The following is a 24,463-nucleotide window of genomic DNA, read 5'->3' as shown; positions in this document are numbered from 1 at the left end:
ATATGAATAACATTTAAAGTTTTCTTCAGAGTAAGGAGATATTTCTAGAGCTTTTAAAAACTGTTTAATGTTTTAAACATTGTTTTCTAGCTTTTAACAAACTAGAGTTAGGAAACTTATTTGCCTCATAAAATTTGAACTGTAAATCTATAAAAGTCTTCAACTTCCCTTCTATATACTGTATGCATGTTTCCTGGTTTCAAACATTGCCTCAGGCGCCCACCTAATTTCTGTTTTCGATTAAAATATTTCAGATGAAAGTCCAACAACATATTTTAAACACTACTAGAGGAAGGAAAGTAAACAGTCATTGAAAGAGGAAGGAAACTACTGTAGATTCAAGTTGGGAAAATACCATTGTTTTGTGTTTTAATAAAAAATATGTTTGAAATGAATTTGAATCACAAACTTGGTACAGCCATTAAGTATCCACTTGGGAAACAAAAATTCAATGTTTTACTTTTCATTTGCCCCTCACTTTTTGCCTTTACTATGGAAAAAGGTGGGGAAAACCACATATTGCTTCAGCTTTACTGTGCAAAAGGAGAGAAATGCAGATGATGTATCCATGGCACTCAATTTTTAAAAAGCATATAATGGCAACTCAGTGAGATTCTACTCTGTTTGTGCTTGCAACATAGTATGCATTGTTCCTAAAGATCATTTCAAAATGTAAGTCCAAAAACTTATTTGGGACAGTTTTTATAGTCAATGCACCATGCATGATGTCTTTTGTATTAGTGTTGTATCCTTGCTCCTTCTTAATAATATTAATATCTTCTTTTAAAAAAACAGAGAAAAAGTTTTATTAATATACTTTTATTTTTCATGGAATTGCATATAATTTTCTTTTATCTGTATTTTAAATATGCCAGGGCTCTTTATGTGGATTTATATGGATTTTTCTAAAAGATATTATTTTTTGTTTTTTTGTTTTTTATGCTTCAATGCAGATAATTGTAATTTTAGTTACAGAAATTGGACAAGAATAGTTATTGAACTGTTAATCTAATAATTAATAAAATGTTACTACACTTCATTAGTGAAAAATCAGTTAAGCCCCAAAAATACGATACATTTTATTTTAATAAATTTGATATTTTGCACATTATATAACTAAGAGTTGCATGATTATACAGCAGTTATCTACAGGTATATAATATTATATCTACTGTAAAAGATATGTAGTAGTAGACTTTTCCTATTTAACCTGTTAACTGGCAATACAATATGGTCATGAGAAGTGAAGTTTCATTTTAAAGGAGGTTTAATAATTTGTAATCTGGTTCTTTCTATATGCTTAGTGATACTAAAAACTAAGACCAGAAGTGTTCAAGTAAAGCATTCCTTATATTCTTATATTTCTCTGCCTGCGAAGTGAGATAAAGTTTATTCATAATTGATTAATGAAAATGGGTCAGTAATAGCCTACTTAGCCCACTGTAAATCTGTGCAGTGCATGTGTATGTCCAGAATGAGAAATGGCACGAGGTTTTACCCCCCCCCCCCCAACTTTCTTTGACCAGGTGTTGGCAGGTTTCAGGCTGTGAATAATAATCTTTTGTATTAAAGGACAGTCGTCTGGCAGCTTGGATGAATTATCTGTGTTTTAGGGTCGATGGATTTGTGGTCCATAGTAAGTTGCCCTCCGTTATGCTCTATTGAATGGTGTATCATTGTAATTTACAAATTATTTTTTAAAGAGATCAATGAGTCATTACTTAATTATGAAAGGGACATTAGGATGGAAGCAGCAGTTCTTATCCACACAAAAAGTAATACGTTTGACACCTTTAAATTTACCACAATAACTAATGTGAAAGTTATCAATGAGCCTATCCTTCAGTATCATCCACCCTTTTAAACTTACTGTACCTTATAAGAAAATCATGTTTCAATTGCCATCTCCCTCTCTATTTTCAAGACAGGATCAGGGCTCCTGTTTGATCAAGTTACTTTCTGTAGAACACAGATTTGAATGGGATTTGAGGTGCGATTGCTGTGTTCAGATGGTAGCAATGTTGTGATAACAGAACCCAAGAAATGTGCTAACAAGTTCAGTTCTCATTGCTAATACGTACAAGGCTCCAAATTCCAAGTCACTGCCAAGGAATTCTTCCAACATACTTGTATCCACCATAGCATTCTCCAGGGCTCCATGCACATCTTGCCCTTCAATTAAAAACAAAGAAAGATTTGACATTCAGTCCATGGTTCCTCCAGATCCTAATACTCCAGACTCCAGCACATGCAGAATGCTGTAGCCCACTTTCTCATGTGTACAAAAGGCAACCACATCGCCCCTGCCTTCAAACAAAACCCTCCTGCACATGATAGAAGGGCCACGATTGCATGTGCAAATCTAGCCCCAGTATGAAAGGAGGGATGGGAAATGTGGAAAGCAGTGGGCAGCATGGAAGAGGTAGTGGGAGATGACAGAGCAGCTCTAGACATGAGAAGTTTTCTTCACATCACACTTTGAGAACCATTGTTTGCATACATCATTCAGTGAAACGTAAGTGTAAGATAGGTAGATGTAGGTCCATATTTTGCACCTTAAAATGCAGGTATTGAAGACTATTTCATTTCATAGTCATCTGCTTGCTGGAATCAGTTATCAATACAAAGCAACTAGTTTAGAAATCAGGGGTTCTAATATTTTACTCCATTACTAGACTTGGGCTGTCAAACTGTTTTTGAAACACTTTGAAACACATAAAATCCACTTTCCTTTGAATTGGTTTAACTTTAGAAGAACAGAACAAAATATCAGAAATCTGATGCTAGGTGTTGTCTTCCTGATATTTTCCTTACAAAACCAAAGCACTAACATTTAGAATTTTGTAATGAGTGGAAAGGTTCAGTACTTTGTCCTTCGTTGCTTAGTAACTGGAGGCTATAAATGGATTTTATGATTATAAGGTCTATAGCATTAACAAGGACTTTTTCAAAAGTCAGCTGGAACTCCCTAGAAAGATAAACAATCTTACTTTTAAAAATACTTTGTGGCCTTTCTGGGCTCATAATAAATATAGTATAAGTAAGGCTGCATGGACAACACTGTTAGGCATCTGCATGTATAAATGGTTATGCTCTTAAGTTCCATTCTGCTCTACTTTTTTCTCTTCTCAACCTGAGATGACTTCTGCTAGTAACTTTGGACATCATTTAACTGCCAACATCCAAATCTGCATCTGTCAGTTTACACAACTCCCTTCTATGTACCTGCCAGTGCCCAGCTGTAGCATTACTTCCAACTTCTACTATGTTCTGTGATCACAAAGCAATTTATGAAATGTGTATTTAGGAATCACTCACTCGTTACCAAAATGGAGTTACTTCTGTTTGCTACAGAATCCCAGCTTTACTGTCCTCAGCACAACAGGTAATAGGGAAGAGTTTGAATAGTTTGAAGAGGTGTGATTGACATTCCCTCTTTCACCACAGTCAAATTTTAAAAAGCAAAACCTAGTGGGAATCATTAACATTTCAAGTATGGTAAACACACACAAAAAATGGTTACCTACCTTTCACATCCATTCTATTCTAGGGGTGTACACGCCCATGTGCGCAGTCATCAGAGACTTTTGCCTTAGCGGTATCTGTAGGGTCGGCTGTGGTGCCCCCTTGAATGCCGCACTCATGCGTCAGTATAATAGGCACCGCTGACCCTACCTCCTCTCAATTCCTTCTTGCCAGCAACTCTGACAGAGGGGGAGGAGGGCGGGTAATGGAATGGACATGAGCAACACGTCTCGAAGAACAACAGTTACGAAAGATAGGTTTTTCTTTTTTTCTCTTCTTTGAGTGCTTGCTCATGTCGATTCCATTCTAGGTGACTCACAAGCAGTATCTACGGAAATGGGCTCAGAATGTGCAGTTTCGCAGCTTGCAGTACTGCCCTACTGAAGCTAGCATTGTCCCAGGCCTGCTGGGTGAGTGTGTAGTGTGACATAAATATATGGACGGACAACCAGGTGGCCGCCCTACAGATGTCCTGGATAGGCATCTGGGCCAGAAAAGCCGCTGAAGAGCCTACGCTCTGGTCAAGTGGGTGGTGACAATTGCCGGGGGCGGCACCTTCGCTTGATCGTAGCAGCAGCAGCAGCAGATACAGCTGGTGATCCAAGAAGAAATTCTTTGGGTGGATACAGGGTGACCTTTCATCCTGTCAGCCACTGATTGCATAGACATACGGAATGGCTTGGTTCGATCAATGTAGAAGGCTAGTAACCTCCTAAAGTCCAAGGCATGCAGTCTATGCTGCTCCTCTGACTTGTACGGCTTTGGAAAGAAGACTGGTAAGTAAATGTCCTGGCTTGAATGAAACTGAGACCCCACCTTGGGCAGGAAAGCCGGGTGCAGTCTCAGCTGGACCTTGTCCTTGTTGAAGACCTTATAGGGTGGTTCCAAGATGTGCGAGGACGGAAGTTTTTACAAATACGACACTTGTCCTCCTATGGGCTTCCCCCAAACACTTCAGGCAGCTGTCATGGGGGTCACTGATCAGCATCGGCCTGCTGCATGATGCACATGACTTGAAGCCAGGCAAACGGGGCATGCTCTGCTTGGGGACGAAGTGCCAGCCGGGACTCTAAGTACTCTAACTTAACACTACAAAGACTAACTATGTACAGATTAGGTAGAACAAAGGTCTATGAAGAACTGCTAACGCTCTTGCAAACAGCAAGATGAGGTACTCCAACCAACCGTCACGGGCAGTAAGAAGGAACTGAGAGGGCATAGGGTTGGCACCTAATATACCGACGCATGAGCGTGGCACTCCAGGGGGCGCCACAGCTGGCCCTAAGGATACCGCTAAGGCAAAAGTCTCCAACAACTGTGCACGTGGGCGCGCACACACCTAGAATGGAATCAACATGAGCAAACACTCAAAGAACAAAAAAAAAAACAACCTTTTACGACCACTTCATTGTACAGGTTAAACATGAACATTTAAAAAGGACAGACAAGGTCTTTAAGGTGCCTGTTCCCAGACTTACTGTGCCCTCAATGTATTTTCTCAGAGAGTGAACTTGATATCTCCTTTTTCTAATATGTCCCAAATAAGACTTTCCTGTTTAGAGGAAAGATTTGCCTCAGTCATCCTTTTGTTTTTTCATTTTCCAATCTCTCATCCAAGTAGAAATTGCTCTTTATTTCAACCTGTGAACACTGAAATATTTTCTCTTTAAACTTGTGCCTAGCAAAAATTGTGTTAAAATGTTTGCCACTCCACCCATGTAGCAATCGTGAAATAGCGCTGATCCGAAGAGACCTAAAAATGGTGCGCGCGCGCACACACACACACACACACACACACACACACACTTCATAGGTGTTTGGAATAATATCTGCTTACATTAATGACAAAAAAGTTTGTATTTGATGGAATACATGTGTTCACACCCTACATGCCATTGTAATAGTCTTTGTACAAAGTATGCCTTGTAAAGTATCATTGGAAACCTCATAATTTGCTGGTCCTGATAAAATGTGTGTAGCAACATTGTATGTGAAATTATAAGATCCCCCGGATGATGTTATTAACACATGTTCCAAACCCCACAGCCCTGCCTAGGCAGAAGTCAGACCCATTCTGGCAGATGAAGACCAGGCTTCCGTTATGCGTGCCTTCTGCACTTCTCGGCTGGACGACAGCAATGTGAAATGCTTGGGCATGAAACCTTCAGCACTTAGGAAACTCCAACTAGTCAAAATGCTGCAGCACTCTCTTGAGCAACACAGGCCGCTGTGAACACATCAGACATGTCCTCTGCTCTCTCTATTGGCTTCCTATAGAATTTCAAATCCAGTTTATGGTTTCGGTCCTTAACTTCAAAGTGCTCCATGGTCTGGGCTTGAAAACATCACCTAAAGCTCCTGGACAAAGATTGTGGTCAATTCAGCAGTTCCTCTGGCACAATGGAACTCTCAACAATAAGAGTAAAGCTGTCTGAGGGAAGACAGGACCTTCTCTGGAGGTGGTCTGAGCCTGTGCAATGAACTGCCCTAGGAACTAAGGACCATCACAAACTTCACCATTTTCCTGGCCAAGTGACAGGTGTATTTCTTTGACCTTGCCTTCTCTAACAAACACATAGCAACAGATACGTTTAACTACCAAAACAAGACACTCCACTCCATACATTTCTCTCTTTGGGGAGAGCAAAAGAGGACAAACAACACGTGATAGATGTGTAGTCTCTTTACACTAGTAAAATTATCTCAAATACTATGGTAATGGGTGCAGTATAGATACCTACAAAGAATAGAATAGTAGTTGACATCATATGTAGTGAATGTGACAACTACCCTAAATTGAAGCAAAATCCAACTAACATACTTGCTCCTTTTTGTGCTTTACCTGTGGCTTTAAAAGTAGCCACTGGCCTCTGAACACCAACTCTTGTCATATGACAAGGTTATTAAGCTGTTTGTAACCCTGACTCATAATTCGTGACTGTGGCCAGAAAATGAAATTCAGCCTTTTACCAGCACTGCTCGGTATGACACCTGTATTACAATGGTATGCTATTAACTCACTCTACTTAGAAGAACAAATATTGTATAGGAAACATCTTTCCAAACTTTGTCTTGTTACTTGACATTAATTGTAAGACAAAGCTTTCATCTAGTTCCCAGAACACATGCTGTACATCCAGTATACTTAAAGGGTTAAAACCCTTAGTGATTATAGTTAGAGAAGTGGGGCCCGCTAAAAATGCTGCTGCAATTCTCCCAGGGTGAGATTCCGTTGCTGCGTTATCATTGCCACAGAAGTCACCAGTGTATGCTTCATAGTTCTTCTAAATCCTTGCTTTGGAAGTGACCTTTCTGGGGTGCTCTGCAGGTACTTCCAGCATGCTTAGACATAGTTTTCAAGAGATCTCCCAGATTAAATTCCCGATTTTCATAAAGTATCTAACAGTTACTTAGTACAATGCAAGGTTTGTTAGAAACCCACCCGTCTGTTTAATGCAAAATTAAATCTTTCTGAAAGCAAAGAGAAGAAACAGTTTAACTTTCATTTTCAGTATATTTTTTCTCAGATTCACATTAATAGTATGAACTCCTTAGCTTATAAAAGGAACACAGGGTAACGGAAGATCTATAGTTATTAACTAAAGTTAATGTATTGGATGAGGCTTTTTTATATTACACTAAGGTCCAGTTTCACATCAAGAGTATTTACATCTGAGTTATGGCAGTGAGAACAAATATCCCAGCCAATTCAAATTAAAATTTTTTGACAAAGTGAAAAATCAGGGAAGAAAAAAAAAAAAAAAAAAGGAAGTAGCATGTTTTTTGTCTATCATCTAAATTTGAACAACCATTTTGAACAGGTTGCATTCAGTGTTAGGAGGCTTGAGAAATTAGGTTTATTTGATTACAGAAATCAAAGAATGGAAATATTCATAGATTCCAAGGCCAGAAGGGATAATTTATGTCGTCTGACCTCCTGCATAACACAGGCCATAAAACTTCCCCCACATAATTCCTAGAGTGTATCTTTCAGTGTATTCAATCTTGATTTAGAAATTGCGAGTGATGGAGTCTTTACCTTACCCTTGGTAAATTGTTCCAATGGTTAATTACCCTGACTGTTAAAAATTTACCTTATTTCCAGTCTGAAATTTGTCTAGCTTCAACTTCCAGCCATTGGATAATGTTATATCTTTCTCTGCTAGACTGAAGAGTCCATTACCAAATATTTGTTCCCCATGTAAGTACTCTTGGTTAAGCTATATAGATGGAGCTCTTTGAGCCCATCACTGTAAGACATGTTTTCTAATCCTTTAATTATTGGCTCTTTTCTGACCTCTCCCCACTTAACATCCTTTTTGAATTGTGGGCACCAGAACTGGACATACACCAGCAGTCACACCACTGCCCAACACAGAGGCAAAATGAGCTCTCTACTCCCACTCAAAATTCCCATTTAGGCATCCCAGGATCACATTAGCCCTTTTGGCCACAATATTGCACTGGGAGCACATGTTCAGCTGATTAACTACCATGACCCCCAAATCTTTTTCAGGGTCACCGCATCCCAGGATAGAACCCCCCATCCTGTAAGTATTGCCTGCGTTCTTTGTTCCTAGAGGTATACATTTACATTTGGCCGTATTAAAACGCATATTAACTGTGATGGAGAAGAGGAAAGGTGGAGACTGTAGTGAGGTTTGGCTGATGATGAAATCAGTGTGACATCCGGCAAGAAGTTTTTACTGAAAGAAAATTAGACAAAGTTGAAAGTCAGATTACAGCCTCCCAAAAAAGTCCAAGGGAGAGGACTAAAGACACCACGAAAATGATGTTCAGTCAGCTTCAATAGAATAACGTCATGCTGAGCAGGGTTTGGCTCCCACTCTGTGGTGGGGAGAAATGGTTCTCAAGCTCCATGGACATTGCCATATCCTGAGGATTTTCTTTAAAGAGCTCTGGACATTTACTAGGAGATCCAGCCATTCCCTGGTACTTTCCTCCCTGTCATTCATCACTGGGAACTCCTGGGGATCATGGTTTCCTTTATTTCTATCTCTGCTGTATAAAGGAGAGCATAAAGGAATCCTTCCAGTGCTCTTATGTCATTAGTCCTCATTTACTCTTGCATCCTGTTACATGGAACTTTGATGTAAATATCAGAATATTGTTTCCACATATTTTCTTCCCCAAACTAAAAATTCAAATTAAAAATATTAATACTATGTCTTATTACGATGCACATGCCATCTAAAATAGTTTCTCTTTCAGAAATTGTTGAGCTACTTTAGAAACTGTACTCTTACCTTCAAAGAACTGCTGCAGGGCCTCATTTTCTCCCACCACATCCATGACAAGAAGGTAGAATCTATTTTTTTCTTCACAAGTTTAGGGACATCAGACTGTCAAACAGTTGCACTGTCCTCTCTTTTCCAGCTGATGTATTTTTGAACTGTTCATAATCATGTCATTCTGCTGCTAAAGAACATGTCCTGAGTGGATTGATTGTCTTTGCCCCAGGGAAGTTGATTCTTTCAAAACTAATGCTAAGCAATGGACTCAAAGCTTCTACCGCACGCAGGGAAGAACTTGACAAGACTTTAGGAGGAAAATTGTAGAAGGCATATTTTCCTTACTTCATGTGGAAAACTATGTAAAACTAATCTAATTTCTTCCTTGTTTCAAGGACCTTTGCCCCCAGTAATGCCCTTAGCTACACATGCGCAAGCAAGAAGGCAATAAAAATTACTTATCTTGTATTCGTCCTTCCACACTGGTGTATTTATGTGTAAATGAGTAAGTACTATAGATGAAAATTGATATGATCAAATGTAACAGGAAAACACCACTGATTACCGTAATTGTGCATTATCTGAATTTTTATTATGGCTCCCTGCATTATATACGAGTTTCATAAATATGAATTTAACCTTACAATATGCCTGTGGAAGTAGTATCCCCATTTTACAATCATGAAACTAAAGCACAGAAATTAAGCAACATGCCCAAGGTCACACGAAGTCTGCATCAGAGCTGGGAACTGACCCAAGATCTCCTGAATATAGGGCACTACCACCAGTCCACCTTTCCTCATTTATATGATGTACATAGAAAAACACTGTATGCACTCCAAGAAGTTTGCTCCCTCTCACCCCAAAGACTAAACTGGAAATCGACCATATCTATGTATGGTGGGTAACTCCAAGAGGCACGTGGCTTGGAATATCAAGGTTTGAATGCAAACTCAAGAAACCTGTATGAAGGCCTGATACAGAGAAGTTAAGATATAATTGCTGTTATGTATCCCTTTAAATCCAGTCACAGAGCTGCATAGTTTCTCCTAAGAAGCTGGTCTCTTAACCATAAAGTTTACACTACACTATGGGCTTGTCTACACTACAAAATTAGGTCGGATTTATAGAAGCCGGTTTTATAGAAACCGGTTTTATGCAGCCGACTGTGTGTGTCCCCACATAAAATGCTCTAAGTGCATGAAGTCGGCGGACCGCGTCCACAGTACCGAGGCTAGCGTCGACTTCCGGCGCATTGCACTATGGGTGCCTATGGGTACCTATCCCACAGTTCCCGGAGTCTCCGGCGCCCATTGGAATTATGGGTTGAGATCGCAATGCCCGAATGATGCAAAGCAGTGCCGCGGGGGGTTCTGGGTACATTGCGTCACGCCCCTCCCCCGCCGTCACAGCAACGGCAGACAATAGATTCGCGCCTTTTTACCTGGGTTACCTGTGCAGACAACATACCACGCCAAGCATGGAGCCCGCTCAGCTCAGCTCACCGTCACCATATGTCTTCCGGGTGCCGGCAAACATGGGACTGCATTGCTAAACAGCAGCAGCAGCTTACTGCCTTTTGGCGGTAGATGGTGCAGCATGAGTAGTAGCCTTCATCGGCGCTCGGGATGCTGGTAGCTGTGGGGCTGGCAGCCGTAGGGCTGCATTGCACCAGCCCCTTGCCTTTTGGCAGTAGATGGTTTATTACGACTGGTAACCGTCCTGTATTGTCTGCTGAGCATCCAGAAGAGGCCGAGGGCGATCTGGGTGCTCAGCAGATCTGCAAGAAGAGCTTTCCTCAGGTCTGAAAGCAAGTAAATTTACAGGTTGCCTGAAATGCTCATAGATGTCCTCGTTGGACAATGATGGTTACCAGTCGTAGTATACTATTTGCTGCCAAGTATTGTCTGCTAAGCACCCAGAAAAGGCCGAGGGCGATCTGGGTGCTGGCAGACATGTGGCTGGCACACGTGGGGCTACATTACTACACAGCAGCAACCCCTCGCCTTTAACCGTCCTCGTTGGACAATGATGGTTACCAGTCGTAGTATACTATTTGCTGCCAAGTATTGGCTGCCAAGCACCCAGAAAATGCCGAGGGCTATCAGTCATGCTGCACTGTCGTCTTAAGATGTAAAAAATAGATTTGTTCTGTATTCATTTCCTTCCCCCCTCCCTCCGTCAAATCAACGGCCCGCTAAACCCAGGCTTAGGAGTTCAATCTCTGGGGGGGGGCATTCTGTGTGACAATTGTTTGTATTTCTCCCTGATGCACAGCCACCTTTCTTGATTTTAATCCCCTGTACCTGTACGCTATGTCGTCAGTCGCCCGCCCCTCCCTCCCTCCCTCCCTTCTTCCCCTGGTCTTTAGATACCAGTTTCGCGCCTTTTTTCAGACCAGACGCCATAGCTATCACTGGGAGCATGGATCCCGCTCAGATCACCGCGGCAATTATGAGCACTATGAACACCACGCGCATTGTCCTGGAGTATATGCAGAGCCTGGACATGCCAAAGCAAAACCAGGAGGACCAGGTGAGGAGGAGGCGATTGCAGCAAGGCGACGATAGTGATGAGGAAATTGACATGGACCTCTCACAAGGCACAGGCCCCAGCAATGTGGAAATCATGGTGTTACTGGGGCAGGTTCATGCCATGGAACGCCGATTCTGGGCCCGGGAAACAAGCACAGACTGGTGGGACCGCATCGTGTTGCAGGTCTGGGACGATTCCCAGTGGCTGCGAAACTTTCGCATGCGTAAGGGCACTTTCATGGAACTTTGTGACTTGCTTTCCCCTGCCCTGAAGCGCCAGAATACCAGGATGAGAGCAGCCCTCACAGTTGAGAAGCGAGTGGCGATAGCCCTGTGGAAGCTTGCAACGCCAGACAGCTACCGGTCAGTCGGGAATCAATTTGGAGTGGGCAAATCTACTGTGGGGGCTGCTGTGATCCAAGTTGCCAGGGCAATGAGAGACCTGGTGATATCAAGGGTAGTGACTCTGGGAAACGTGCAGGACATAGTGGATGGCTTTGCTACAATGGGATTCCCAAACTGTGGTGGGGCGATAGACGGAACCCATATCCCTATCTTGGCACCGGCGCACCAAGCCACCGACTACATAAACCGCAAGGGGTACTTTTCAATGCTGCTGCAAGCCCTGGTGGATCACAAGGGACGTTTCACCGACATCAACGTGGGCTGGCCGGGAAGGGTACATGATGCTCGCGTCTTCAGGCACTCTCTTCTGTTTCGAAAGCTGGAGGAAGGGACTTTCTTCCCGGACCAGAAAATAACCATTGGGGATGTTGAAATGCCTATCGTGATCCTTGGGGACCCAGCCTACCCCTTAATGCCATGGCTCATGAAGCCATACACAGGCAGCCTGGACAGGAGTCAGGACCTGTTCAACTACAGGCTGAGCAAGTGCCGAATGGTGGTGGAATGTGCATTTGGGCGTTTAAAAGCGCGCTGGCGCAGCTTACTGACTCGCTGTGACCTCAGCGAAAAGAATATCCCCATTGTTATTGCTGCTTGCTGTGCGCTCCACAATATCTGTGAGAGTAAGGGGGAGACATTTATGGCAGGGTGGGAGGTAGAGGCAAATCGCCTGGCCGCTGATTACGCGCAGCCAGACACCAGGTCGGTTAGAGCAGCACAGCAGGGCGCGGTGCGCATCAGAGAGGCTTTGAAAACTAGTTTTGTGACTGGCCAGGATACGGTGTGAAACTTATGTTTGTTTCTCCTTGATGAAATCGCAGCCCCCCCACGCACCCGGTTAACTCTACTACCCTGTAAACCAAGCACCCCAACCTCCCCTACCCTCCCCTCTTCAAGCACCACTTGCAGAGGCAATAAAGTCATTGTTACTTCACATTCATGCATTCTTTATTAATTGAGCACACAACTAGGGGGATAATTGCAAAGGTAGCCCGGGATGGGTGGGGGAGGAGGGAAGGAAAAGGACACACTGCACTTTAAATCTTTAAAACTTATTGCTGTGGAAATCATCTAGGGTGGAGTGATTGGGTGGCCGGAGGCCCCCCCACCGTGTTCTTGGGCGTCTGGGTGAGGAGGCAATGGGACTTGGGGAGGAGGGCTGGTGGTTACAGAGGGGCTGTAGCGGCGGTCTCTGCTCCTGCTGTTGGTTACAGAGGGGCTGTAGCGGCGGTCTCTGCTCCTGCTGACAGAGGGGCTGTAGCGGCGGTCTCTGCTCCTGCTGTTGGTTGCAGAGGGGCTGTAGCGGCGGTCTCTGCTCCTGCTGCCTTTCCTGCAGCTCAACCATACGCAGGAGCATATCACTTTGATGCTCCAGCAGCCGGAGCATCGACTCTTGCTTTCTGAGTACAAGCTCACGCCACTTCTCCTCTTCAGCCCACGTTTCAGCCCGCCACCTCTCCTCTCGCTCATATTGGGCTTTTTTAAAATCAGTCATTGACTGCCTCCACGCATTCTGCTGTGCTCTGTCAGCGTGGGAGGCAGTCTGTAGTTCAGTGAACATTTCGTCACGTGTCCTTCGCTTCCTTCTTCGAATATTCACTAGCCTCTGTGAAGGTGAGCACAGTAGCAAAGTAGCAAAGTGAGCACAGTAGCAAAGTGAGCACAGTAGCAAAGCTCCATTTGCAGCTGGTGGAGGAGAAGGGAGAGTTGTTTAAAAAAAGATACATTTTTGAGAACAATGGGTACACTCTTTCACGTTAGATTTTGCTGTTCACATCACACAGCACATGTGCTTTCGTTACAAGGTCGCATTTTTCCTCTTATATTGAGGGACTGCCGGTTTGGTGTGAGAGATCACTCACGCAGTGCCAGGCCACAGATTTCAGCTTGCAGGCAGCCATGGTAAGACACAGTCTTTGGGCTTTTTTAACCTTGTTAACAAGTGGGGATGGTTTAAAACAGTACTGCTCTCATTAACCATATCAAGCACCCGTTGGGTTGGCCATTTAAAATGGGTTTGCAATGTAAAAGGAGGGGCTGAGGTTTAAGGTTTAACATGCAGCACAAACCCAACTAACTCCCCTCCCCCACACACCCAATTCTCTGGGTTGGTCACTTCACCCCTCCCCCCCACCGCGTGGTTAACAGCGGGGAATATTTCTGTTCAGCAGAGCAGGAAGGGGCACCTCTGAATGTCCCCTTAATAAAATCGCCCCATTTCAACCAGGTGACCGTGAATGATATCACTCTCCTGAGGATAACGAAGAGCGATAAGGAATGGATGTTGTCTGCATGCCAGCAAACACCGGGACCATACGCTGCCATGCTTTGTTATGCAATGATTCCAGACTACGTGCTACTGGCCTGGCGTGGTAAAGTGTCCTACCATGGCGGACGGGATAAGGCAGCCCTCCCCAGAAACCTTTTGCAAAGGCTTTGGGAGTACATGAAGGAGAGCTTTCTGGAGATGTCCCTGGAGGATTTCCGCTCCATCCCCATACACGTTAACAGACTTTTCCAGTAGCTGTACTGGCCGCGATTGCCAGGGCAAATTAATCATTAATCATTAAACACGCTTGTTTTTAAACCATGTGTAATATTTACAAAGGTACACTCACCAGAGGTCCCCTGTGTGCCCACAGGGTCTTGGGTGAGTTCGGGGGTTACTGGTTCCAGGTCCAGGGTGACAAACATATCCTGGCTGTTGGGGAAACTGGTTTCTCCGCTTCCTTGCTGCTGTGAGCTATCTATGATGTTCTCTCCATCCTCATCTTCCTCGTCCGCCAAACCCGCTTCCCTGTCTCCAGCGAGGGACTGATAGCACACGCTTGGGCTACTGGTGGCTGCACCCCCTAGAATGGCATGCAGCTCCTCGTAGTAGCGGCATGTTTGCGGCTCAGCCCCGGACCTTCCGTTTGCGTCTCTGGCTTTGTGGTAGGCTTGCCTTAGCTCCTTAATTTTCACGCGGCACTGCTGTGCGTCCCTGTTATGGCCTCTGTCCTTCATGGCCTTGGAGATCTTTTCTAATGTTTTGCCATTTCTTTTACTGTTTCGGAGTTCGGCCAGCACTGCTTCATCTCCCCAGATGGCGATCAGATCCCGTACCTCCCGTTCGGTCCAGGCTGGAGCTCTTTTGCGATCCTGAGACTGGGACTGGGACTCCATCACGGTTACCTGTGCTGATGAGCTCTGCATGGTCACCTGTGCTCTCCACGCTGAGCAAACAGGAAATGAAATTCAAAAGTTCGCGGGGCTTTTCCTGTCTACCTGGCCAGTGCATCTGAGATGAGAGTGCTGTCCAGAGTGGTCACAATGAAGCACTGTGGGATAGCTCCCGGAGGCCACTAATGTCGAATTCCGTCCTCACTACCCAATTCCGACCCCCATAAGGCCGATTTTATCGCTAATCCCCTCGTCGAGGTGGTGTAAAGAAACCGGTTTAAAGGGCCCTTTAAGTCGAAAGAAAGGGCTTCGTCGTGTAAACGTGTCCAGGCTAAATTCGAATTAACGCGGCTAAAGTCGACCTAAACTCGTAGTGTAGACCAGGCCTATAACAGCTGCATAGAGAGGAAATAGGATTTAAGGAGCGGGGGAAAGAAAGAAGACAAGAGAATAGCAGATCAGTGTTAAAGGGTGGTAATTTATTGAGACCAGACTAATAGCCAGGGTCACTGCCTCATGGAAGCCAGAACCCATTGGGTATACCTTTGTAGACCTTGGCTAAAAAAAAAAAAAAAAAAAAAAAAAAAAGTGTGTATGATAAACTTTCAGAGATTAAAAAAAAAATTCCTTTTGTGCCTACACAGTACCAGATACCAAAACAGCTTTTCTGCTGGGATGAGCATTATTTGTAATCAGTTTGTAAATTGTAGATTTTTAGGTATCAGGTATCATTCAGTTACAGAATAAAAGTAATTCTGAAAATGGTTTGATTTCAACAGAAAAGTTTCATCTTTCAAATACTCAAAATAAGAAATAATGATAAGTTAAGATCTTTAGCAAGCATTTCTGTGTATAGCACAGAAAGATAACCACGAACTGGTAACTACTGAAAAATAGCAACAATTAAACAGAACTTTAGGCTATTATTGCCTTAACAGAATATTAATAACCTTTTGACATTGAATGTTAAAATTCATCCAGCTTTCTACAGTGGAAACCACTGAACCAGTGGTAGGATATAAAAAAATCCTTTTGCCAATGGCTTCAATGAATATGTTGCTGGCAATGGAGAGTGATTGGGGAAAAATGGTATTTTACTATTAGAATGACTACATCAGCCCCCCCGCTTCCTGAAATACTGTGTTATGCACATTTATTCCATTAAATCTTGCAACTCATTCGATTTACTTTTGTGCAAAAATTAGGTATCTTTTGCAAGTAAATATTTAGTGGTTAAATCACTTGGAAACTATGTATGTTTGGAATCTTTCATAATAATAAATGAAACATCTGTTTACTACTCCAGTGCTTATTATAATTAGAGCAACAATATAAGCTTTTTTGTCTCTACATTTTAATTTGATAATCAATTTACCCACCAATAATCTTATGATATTTGTAAATGAAGAGCTGCTGTCAGGATCAAAAACAAGCTACTGTTTTTCCCAAAGTGCTTATGTGTGGTAAGTCTGCCATACAGCGCTGGCCATGTTCCATGCATCCTGATCAGCTGTCTGCTGCTGGCAAAAGCAGGCAAAGTGGCACTTGAGCAAAGAAGCATTTTTCTTAAGGCGCCATGATCATCTTTCTTCAGTTTCCCTTTGCAAGCAGTTCTACATGTGAGGAGATTAACAAAGAAATTTGCTAATCTTAATTTTCCATCTAAGGAGTGCAGAAATGATTTACATGTGCAATGCCAGTTGACGGAAACTGATGTGTAAAGAATTACTGATTGGATGGTCTTAATATAGGGGGAAAAAGAAGTAAGGAAAAAGAAAACAGATAAATGCAGAGAGAATGAAGGACAGGGTGGGAAGAAAGGCTGCATAACCAGAAGGTGGCTATGAGTAGGACAAAAATTAGAAATCTAACACTGATAACCATAGCATTGTCTCTTTGAGCAGAATTGGTACACCAAAGTTTAGAGGTGAGTTACCTGAACATATCCCCCATTAGAATACTACACAGTACAATTGTTTTTCCATCTCAACTAGTCTTAAGAACACATATGAGCTCCCAGTGCAGTGCTGTGGCAAAGAGGGGTAATGTGATCCTTGGATGTATAAAAAGGGAAATAGTGAGTAGAAGGGAGTTGATTTTACCTTTGTCTATAGCATTGGGGAGACTGATCATAGAATACTGCATACAGTTCTGGTGTCCATGTTTTTAAAAGGAGGTTAAAAAAAATGAGGAGGATGCAGAAGAGAACCACAAAAATGATTTGAGGACTGGAATAAATGCCTTCTGTGGGAGACTTAAAGATGTCAATCTGTTTAGCTTATCAAAAAGTATATTGAGAGGTGACTTGATTACAGTGGCTAAGTACCTTCTCAAGGAATAAATACTGGGTAGTAAAGGTCTCTTTAGTGTAGGAGAGAAAGCATCATCTCTCTTATGTCTTCATATCAAGACTGGATGCCTTTCTGGAAGATTTGCTTTAGCAAAAATACAAGTTAGGATTTAATCAACAAGTTACTTGGCTCAATAAAAGGGGTAACTGGGTGAAATCTAAGGGCCTGTTATTCCCAGGTCAGACCAGATGATCTAATGGTCCTTTCTGGACTTAAACTCTACAAATGAGAAATGTAGGGAGAGGGCAACATTTAAAAAAATATTTCAGAGAACCCCAAATCCTCTTAGATATTTCCTTCTATACTGATGATCAAGTGCCCAGATACTGCAGTGATGGGAATGATAGAAGTGTTTAAGAGAGACATTTACTCCCACCTATTCAAAAAATTCTGAGATGTACTTCAAACCAACTCTTTTCTAAAGGTCAGTACCATACAGATTACAGAGTTTAGAGTGACTACGGTGGGGGTGGGGGGTGATGGTTCACATGGCATTCTGCATTATGAACTATATAGAACAGAAAATAAAAACACATCTTCAATCTAACATTTATTTAATCAGAGGTTTTGTTTTCAATTGTAAATTACAATAACTAGTACTTGCCACATTTTGTTCAACTGAAGTATATCTAAGCATACACAGCATAGGAAAGTTTAAAACAATCACAGTACTTAGTGCAATTTGCAGAAAGGAGAAAAGATCTTGGACCCACTTGTTGGAAATAAATATCAAGTGACAAAAAATTTCAGCCATTTTAGAGTTTATCCATATCAAAGTTCATGCATGCGTCAGAGTGTAAAGAATTAGAGCTCTTCCTTGTAATATCCAAGTTTTGCCAATGACATCTCTTTTCTCAGCTGCATAACTTCCCAAAACATCTGATCCGCTGTACAAAATAGAAAAAGCGTAGAAAAGTTACTGAAACAAAATCTCCATCCTCATTCATTCATAGTTTTTAACTGCGATATGTAGGCTACCTCATTCAAACAATTATTTCACCTTTAGAAAAAATGTACAAAGTGGTATGATTTCAAAGCTAATTTCACCAATTTCAAAATCCCATCCTTTTATTTTGTGCAAAGGAACATGCAATGTTTTTCATGATTTTTTTTTTTAAACATCCCTTCAACAGACAGAAGTCATCCCAGTCAGGAGTGGGCTTTCTATTCACTTTATAACTGCAGATCTGAGAGACCTGACAGCCTGAAAACAAGGCATTTTTAGAGCTCTTTTAAGTGACCTTTGGAATTCTAAGATGTAAAAAATGCAAGAATTTAAAATATTTAGTCCAGAGGCCTTGCCATTATGTGCAATACTAATGCATTAAGGAAACCTTGAATCCCCACATAAAGGGCTTAAACTATTAACCCCTCTGCATCCTTGATTGCTGGTGTGCCTGTTGCCAGAAATGGTTTTCCTTCTGGGGAATCCTTATGAACAGTTTTAAAACAAAGTCTCATAGCAACCTTGCTGACATCTCTGTACCTAACCAGACCATAAAAACATGGAAGTTTGGCAGTCATACATGTATTTGTTAGTCACTTTACTGAATATTGTTTGCAATGTTGTTGTAGCGGTGTTGGTCCCAGGATATGAGACACATATGGGTGGAAGAGAGAGACTCAAGCTTTCCAGCTACACAGAGCTGAAGAAGAGCTCTGTGTAGCTCAAAAGCTTGTCTCCCTCTTCCACAAACAGAAGTTGGTTCAATAAAAGATATCATCCTACCCACCTTATCTCTCTCACTTTACTGGATGTTAAAGTTGAAGTTTTCCATATGAAAATATCTTCACACTAAAAATGGTCTTTAAAATCAGAAATTTCCATTAAAATTGTGGGGGGTTGCCGCCCCCCCCCCCTTTTTAAAAACAAATTGTGGAACAAAAACTGAGCTGCTTTTTTCAGTTTAATCATTCTCCATCTCTCCTATTTCTTCCGAAAGAGGGGATCTTTTTTAGTGGCAAAATGGAAAAAAAAGGAAGGTGGAGAAAGAGAAGGGAAGAAGGAAAACCAAAGTTTTTGGATAATGAAAAAGTGTTCCTTTTCAAAATGTGGGAATGAAAACTGAACTGTAACTTCCTCTCCCCTCCCACACACACTTTTTCAACCAGTTCTATTGGATGTAAACAGTAATCTAGTAACATCAAAAATGTATGATTTTATGTATGAAAAATGTTAGCAAATGAGAGTCTTTGTTCTGTGTTTGTATAGCCCCTAGCACAAGACGGTACAGTAAATGACTAGGGCTCCTACATGCTACTGTAATACAAATCATAATCATAATGAATTATGTGATTAAACAAATAAGACGACAACAACAGACACCACTGTTACATCAGCATTTTCCTTAGGATCATAGTTCTGACTATCAGAGGGGTAGCCGTGTTAGTCTGAATCTGTAAAAAGCAACAGAGGGTCCTGTGGCACCTTTAAGACTAACAGAAGTATTGGGAGCATAAGCTTTCGTGGGTAAGAACCTCACTTCTTACTTGCATCTGAAGAAGTGAGGTTCTTACCCACGAAAGCTTAGTTCTGACTAAGTAAATATAAAGGTATTGCTCAAATTAAGACTAAAAACTAAGTAAAATGTTTTCCCTATCATCTTTCAGAAATTCTTGAAGAAATCTAAGATATAGCTCTATCTAAAATAAAAGAAGATAGCACCAGTTCAAAGAAGCATATAATACAGTATGTGGATGACCACCATAAAAGCCTATATTCCCCTAACTCATGGTATAAATTATCTGAGAAAATATTTGCATAAAGCAACAGGTCCAATTTATATAAAAAAATATTTTTTCCTAAACGTGTAATGTAGCTGAAACATCAAGCCAAAATACTGAGTTCAGAGAATTGTTGTTAAATATTAACAATTCAGGTAAATAGGAAAATGTTTCCAATGTTATCTATTATAATCTTTCCCCTTCAAATAGTTTTCAGTCTTTTAATCTTCACAGTATTGTGGCAAGCATTATATCACAAACTGGGCTAAATATAAGCTTTTTTGGGCAGAACAATATCCTCCTCTTAAATTCAATTGCTTTAAAATTAAGGCCAATTATTTTCCAAGTATACTTCCTGCAATTTCCTTAAATTATTATTAGCAGAAACCTGTGACATATGCATTACATGTATTTGCATTGAACCTGTTCAATACTTAGGCTATGTCTACACTACCACTTACATCGGTGTAACTTATGTCCCAAGGGGTGTGAATAAGTCACCCCCAAGTGACATAAGTTACACTGCGCTAAGGACATGTGTAGAAAGTACTATGTAGCTCTTCTACTGCCAGCATAACTACTGCCACTGATTGAGGGTGGATTAATTAAGTCAACGGGTAAGCTCTCGCCCACTGGCTTAGAATGGCTACACTAGAGAGCTTACAGCAACACTGCTGTAAGCTCTCTAGTGTAGCCATAGCCTCAGAAGTAGGTTGTCTTCATGTAAATTTACTAGGGCTGTTGATTAATCGCCGTTAACTCATGCGATTAACTCAAATGTATCACGATTTAAAAAATTAATCATGATTTATTGCAGTTTTAATCGCACTGTTAAACAATAGAATGCCAATTGAAATTTATTACATTTTTTGGATGTTTTTCTAGATTTTCATATATATTATATTCTGTGTTGTCATTGAAATCAAAGTGCATATTTTTTATTACAAATATTTGCACTGTAAAAATTATAAACAAAAGAAATAGTATTTTTCAATTCACCTCATACAAGTACTGTAGTGCAATCACTTTGTTGTGAAAGTGCAGCTTACAAATGTAGATTTTTTTTTTTTACATACCTGCACTCAAAAACAAAACAATGTAAAACTTCAGAGCCTACAAGTCCACTCAGTCTTACTTCCTGTTCAGCCAATCGTTAAGACAAACAAGTTTGTTTACATTTACAGGAGATAATGCTGCCCTCTTCTTATTTACAATGTTGCCAGAAAGTGAGAACAGGCATTTGCATGGCACTTTTGTAGCGGGCATTGCAAGGTATTTACATGCCAGATATGCTAAACATTCGTATGTCCCTTCATGCTTCGGCCACCATTCCAGAGAATATGCTTCCATGCTGATGACACTCGTTAAAAAAATAATGCATTAATTAAATTTGTGACTGAACTCCTTGGGGGAGAATTGTATGTCCCCTGCTCTGTTTTACCCACATTCTGCCATATATTTCACGTTATAGCAGTCTCGGATGATGACCCAGCACATGATGTTCATTTTAAGAACACTTTCACCGCAGATTTCACAAAACGCAAAGAAGGTAACAATGTGAGATTTCTAAAGATAACTACAGCACTCAACCCAAGGTTTAAGAAAATAAAATCCCTTCCAAAATCTGAGGGATGAGGTGTGGAGCATGCTCTCAGAAGTCTTAAAAGAGCAACATTCCGATGTGGAAACTACAGAACCTGAACCACCAAAAAAGAAAATCAACCTTCTGCTGGTGGCATCTGACTCAGATAATGAAAATGAGCATGTGTTGGTCCGCACTGCTTTGGATTGTTATTGAGCAGAAGCCATCATCAGCATGGACACATGCCCCCAAGAATGGTGGTTGAAGAATGAAGGCACATATGAATCTTTAGCGCATCTGGCACGTAAATATCTTGCGACGCCGGCTACAACGGTGCCACGAGAACACCTGTTCTCACTTTCAAGTGACATGGTAAACAAGAAGTGACACAACTTACACATCCAACACATTGTTGCCAATATACTGAAGTGGCAATCAACATTACTGAAGTTCTAGAGATAAGAATGGAAACAAGCAATTATGGGAATTTCTTGAAAAGCATCTATATTATTAGCTATGAACATTTAGCAGCTGAAGCACAAGGCAGAGTTTACTCTGATAAAGAAAATTAATGGATTGTGACGGATGTGGGAGCTGCCTGTAATATTTTATGATTATTATACATTCCGTATATGGATCTGATTGTTATTGTGTTGCTATATGATTACTAAGGATTAATTTAGGTATGAGTTAGTTTGTACCTAGACAGGAAAGCAGACAAACATTTCTGATAACCCTCTATTCACTGATATTTAAAAAGACAATGCAGGTGTCAATTCCTCTCAAGTTTTACCTCCACCATGCTGGGATCAGCAGTCTGGCTGGTGGGGAAGGTTTCAGCTTGAAACCTCTGGGAGACTCCAAGTGAGAAAGAGAAACAAAGAATTTGGGAGTGATTACAAACCTTGAGGTCCTGAAGTTCAGGAGAGAGGGAGACAGACTGCAGGGGTGCAGAGCAGTGATAGGGGTGTCTGAATAAGCTAGGCCTACTTAGGCTTTAGATAAGACAGATGAATGTAGACTTGTCTAGAAAACCCTTTTTCTTGTTATGCCTCATTCCTGCTGTTAAGATTAAACAGTACTTTGTTTAGAACAGGCTGTTCTGTGTATTTTCACAGTAGTCATAGCTCTCAAAAGGAAGATCACTAGGTCTCAAACTCACTCAGGCTGCTGAGGAATCACAGCTGATACTGTGCCCCAGAAACAAGTCTGAAGGTAGGAGAATTGCAGGATTCCACCCTGAGAGCAGGGAAGGCAAGAGACCTATCTCCTGAAGGGGTCCACTCAGAGACAGAGGGGGGTCAAAGGTGCAGACAGTCCTGAACCGTGACAATATTATTTTACTTCTTTATTAAAAAAAAAAGTCATTTGCCTCAAACATGTTAGCAAAACTTAACAGCGAGGATAAATTTTTAAGTGAGGATAATCAATCATTTGAACTTACTAAAGGATATAGTACATTCTCCATCACCAGACGTGTTTAAATAACGTCTATATGTCTTTCTAAGGCCGTGGTCCCCAAACTTTTTTTGTCTGCGCCCCTCCCCACTTGGTCTGCACACTCCTGGGAGCCACGGTCAGGCACCAGGGCCGGGAACAGGGCCAGCACTGCAGCTGGGGCGTTGGCCGGGAATGGGGACATGGTTGGAGCCGGCAGCAGAGAACAGGCCCACAGTCGGGGCCGGGAGCTGGTTGCCATGGCTGGGGCTGGAGTGGGGCTGGGAGCAGAGCGGGGTTGGGTGTAGCTCCCTCCCCACCCCCTGTGGAGGCTGGCCCAGGCCCCACCACACACCCCTAAATGTTCCTCCGCATCCCCTTAGGGGGGCGCGCCACACAGTTTGGGGACCACTGTTGTAAGGGATATGCTCTAATAAAATCAAATTATTGGTCTGGAGGCAAGCATTGCTGGATGATATTTTGTGACACCTATGCTATGCAAGTCAGATTAGATAATCATAACTGTCCCTCCTGACTTAAAAAAAGAAAGGAAAAAAAGAAACCATGAAACTTTGCAAGGTTAGTGCACTTAAAAAATGAAGCTCAAAGCCTACTCCAAAAAGCAGTAAGTTTGCAAAATATCTCTCTAAAATTTTATAAATCTAAATTGTGGGCTGCAGTGTCTTCATAGCCAGTTTAATGTATCCATTTTACTTGAACTGAACAATTCAGATGAGCTGCTTTCCTAATTACTAACCTAGATAGGAGCTTGGATGGAGAGCTAGCTGTCCAAAACTCAGTCCAGACAAGAATGAAGTTGGCAGTTCGGGGAAACAGCCTGAGGAAATGGCAGCAATATCATCAGTTCCCTTTACTGGAAAATTCACCCATTGTTTGTCATTCACATTGTAAACTGGGGGGTCTAAGCAGACCGCTTCATGATGTCCTGATAGCAGCGGCTAAAAGCATATTTTCCATCTGCATTTGGCTAAGAGATTGCAATCTTCTTCTCTTGCATATTTTTACATCCTAAACTCAGAACAACCATTGTTCATGTAAATACTGTATGAGAACACCTAAATGTAATGACTAGTATGCAGGTACCAGCACAGGACCTTTCTGTAATATGTCACTATTGTCTGAAACATACCAAATACCCACTTATGAACAGCAATATTTATATCTGCACCAAACTACAGTTCTTCACTTACCATCTTGCTGCTTTACAAGTCCTTGTTGGATATACCGAATGTATGTAAAGAAGTTACACACAGAAGTGATCTAAACAAATGGAAAATAAAAGGTTATTCTCATGTATTACATATCTGTATGGAAACACAATGTGAGCTCAAAATGAAATCAAGATAAAGGTAGATACTTACCCTGTATCGGCAAAAAGGAGAAATATAGTAATAGCTGCTTGAGTCCCCTAACTTGATTCTATGCTTGCATGATTTACTTTGTCCACTGAGTGCACATTTCCTGTAAAAT

At 41.6% G+C, this 24,463-nt stretch overlaps 2 protein-coding genes across 2 annotated transcripts in view; both read right to left on the bottom strand.

The window, feature by feature from the left end:
- MYRFL (myelin regulatory factor like) overlaps positions 1–8,838 on the bottom strand; it is a 60,322-nt gene extending 51,484 nt beyond the window's left edge. Inside the window, exons 1-2 of the mRNA XM_065423511.1 lie at positions 8,793–8,838; positions 2,082–2,172 (exon numbers count right to left, since the gene is read on the bottom strand). Of these exons, the coding sequence (XP_065279583.1) occupies positions 2,082–2,172; positions 8,793–8,838 (137 nt within the window). The remainder of the gene's footprint in view (positions 1–2,081; positions 2,173–8,792) is intronic.
- Positions 8,839–18,033: 9,195 nt separating this feature from the next.
- The window catches only part of RAB3IP (RAB3A interacting protein), a 35,791-nt gene continuing 29,361 nt past the window's right edge, over positions 18,034–24,463 (bottom strand). Inside the window, exons 8-10 of the mRNA XM_065419112.1 lie at positions 24,355–24,454; positions 24,184–24,253; positions 18,034–18,116 (exon numbers count right to left, since the gene is read on the bottom strand). Coding sequence (XP_065275184.1) covers positions 18,034–18,116; positions 24,184–24,253; positions 24,355–24,454 — 253 coding nt within the window. The remainder of the gene's footprint in view (positions 18,117–24,183; positions 24,254–24,354; positions 24,455–24,463) is intronic.

Source organism: Emys orbicularis, chromosome 1 (assembly GCF_028017835.1).
Source record: "Emys orbicularis isolate rEmyOrb1 chromosome 1, rEmyOrb1.hap1, whole genome shotgun sequence".
NCBI classification, from domain to species: Eukaryota; Metazoa; Chordata; order Testudines; family Emydidae; genus Emys; species Emys orbicularis.
Note: the sequence above shows the minus strand (reverse complement) of the source record. Positions and strands in the feature narration are given on the sequence as shown.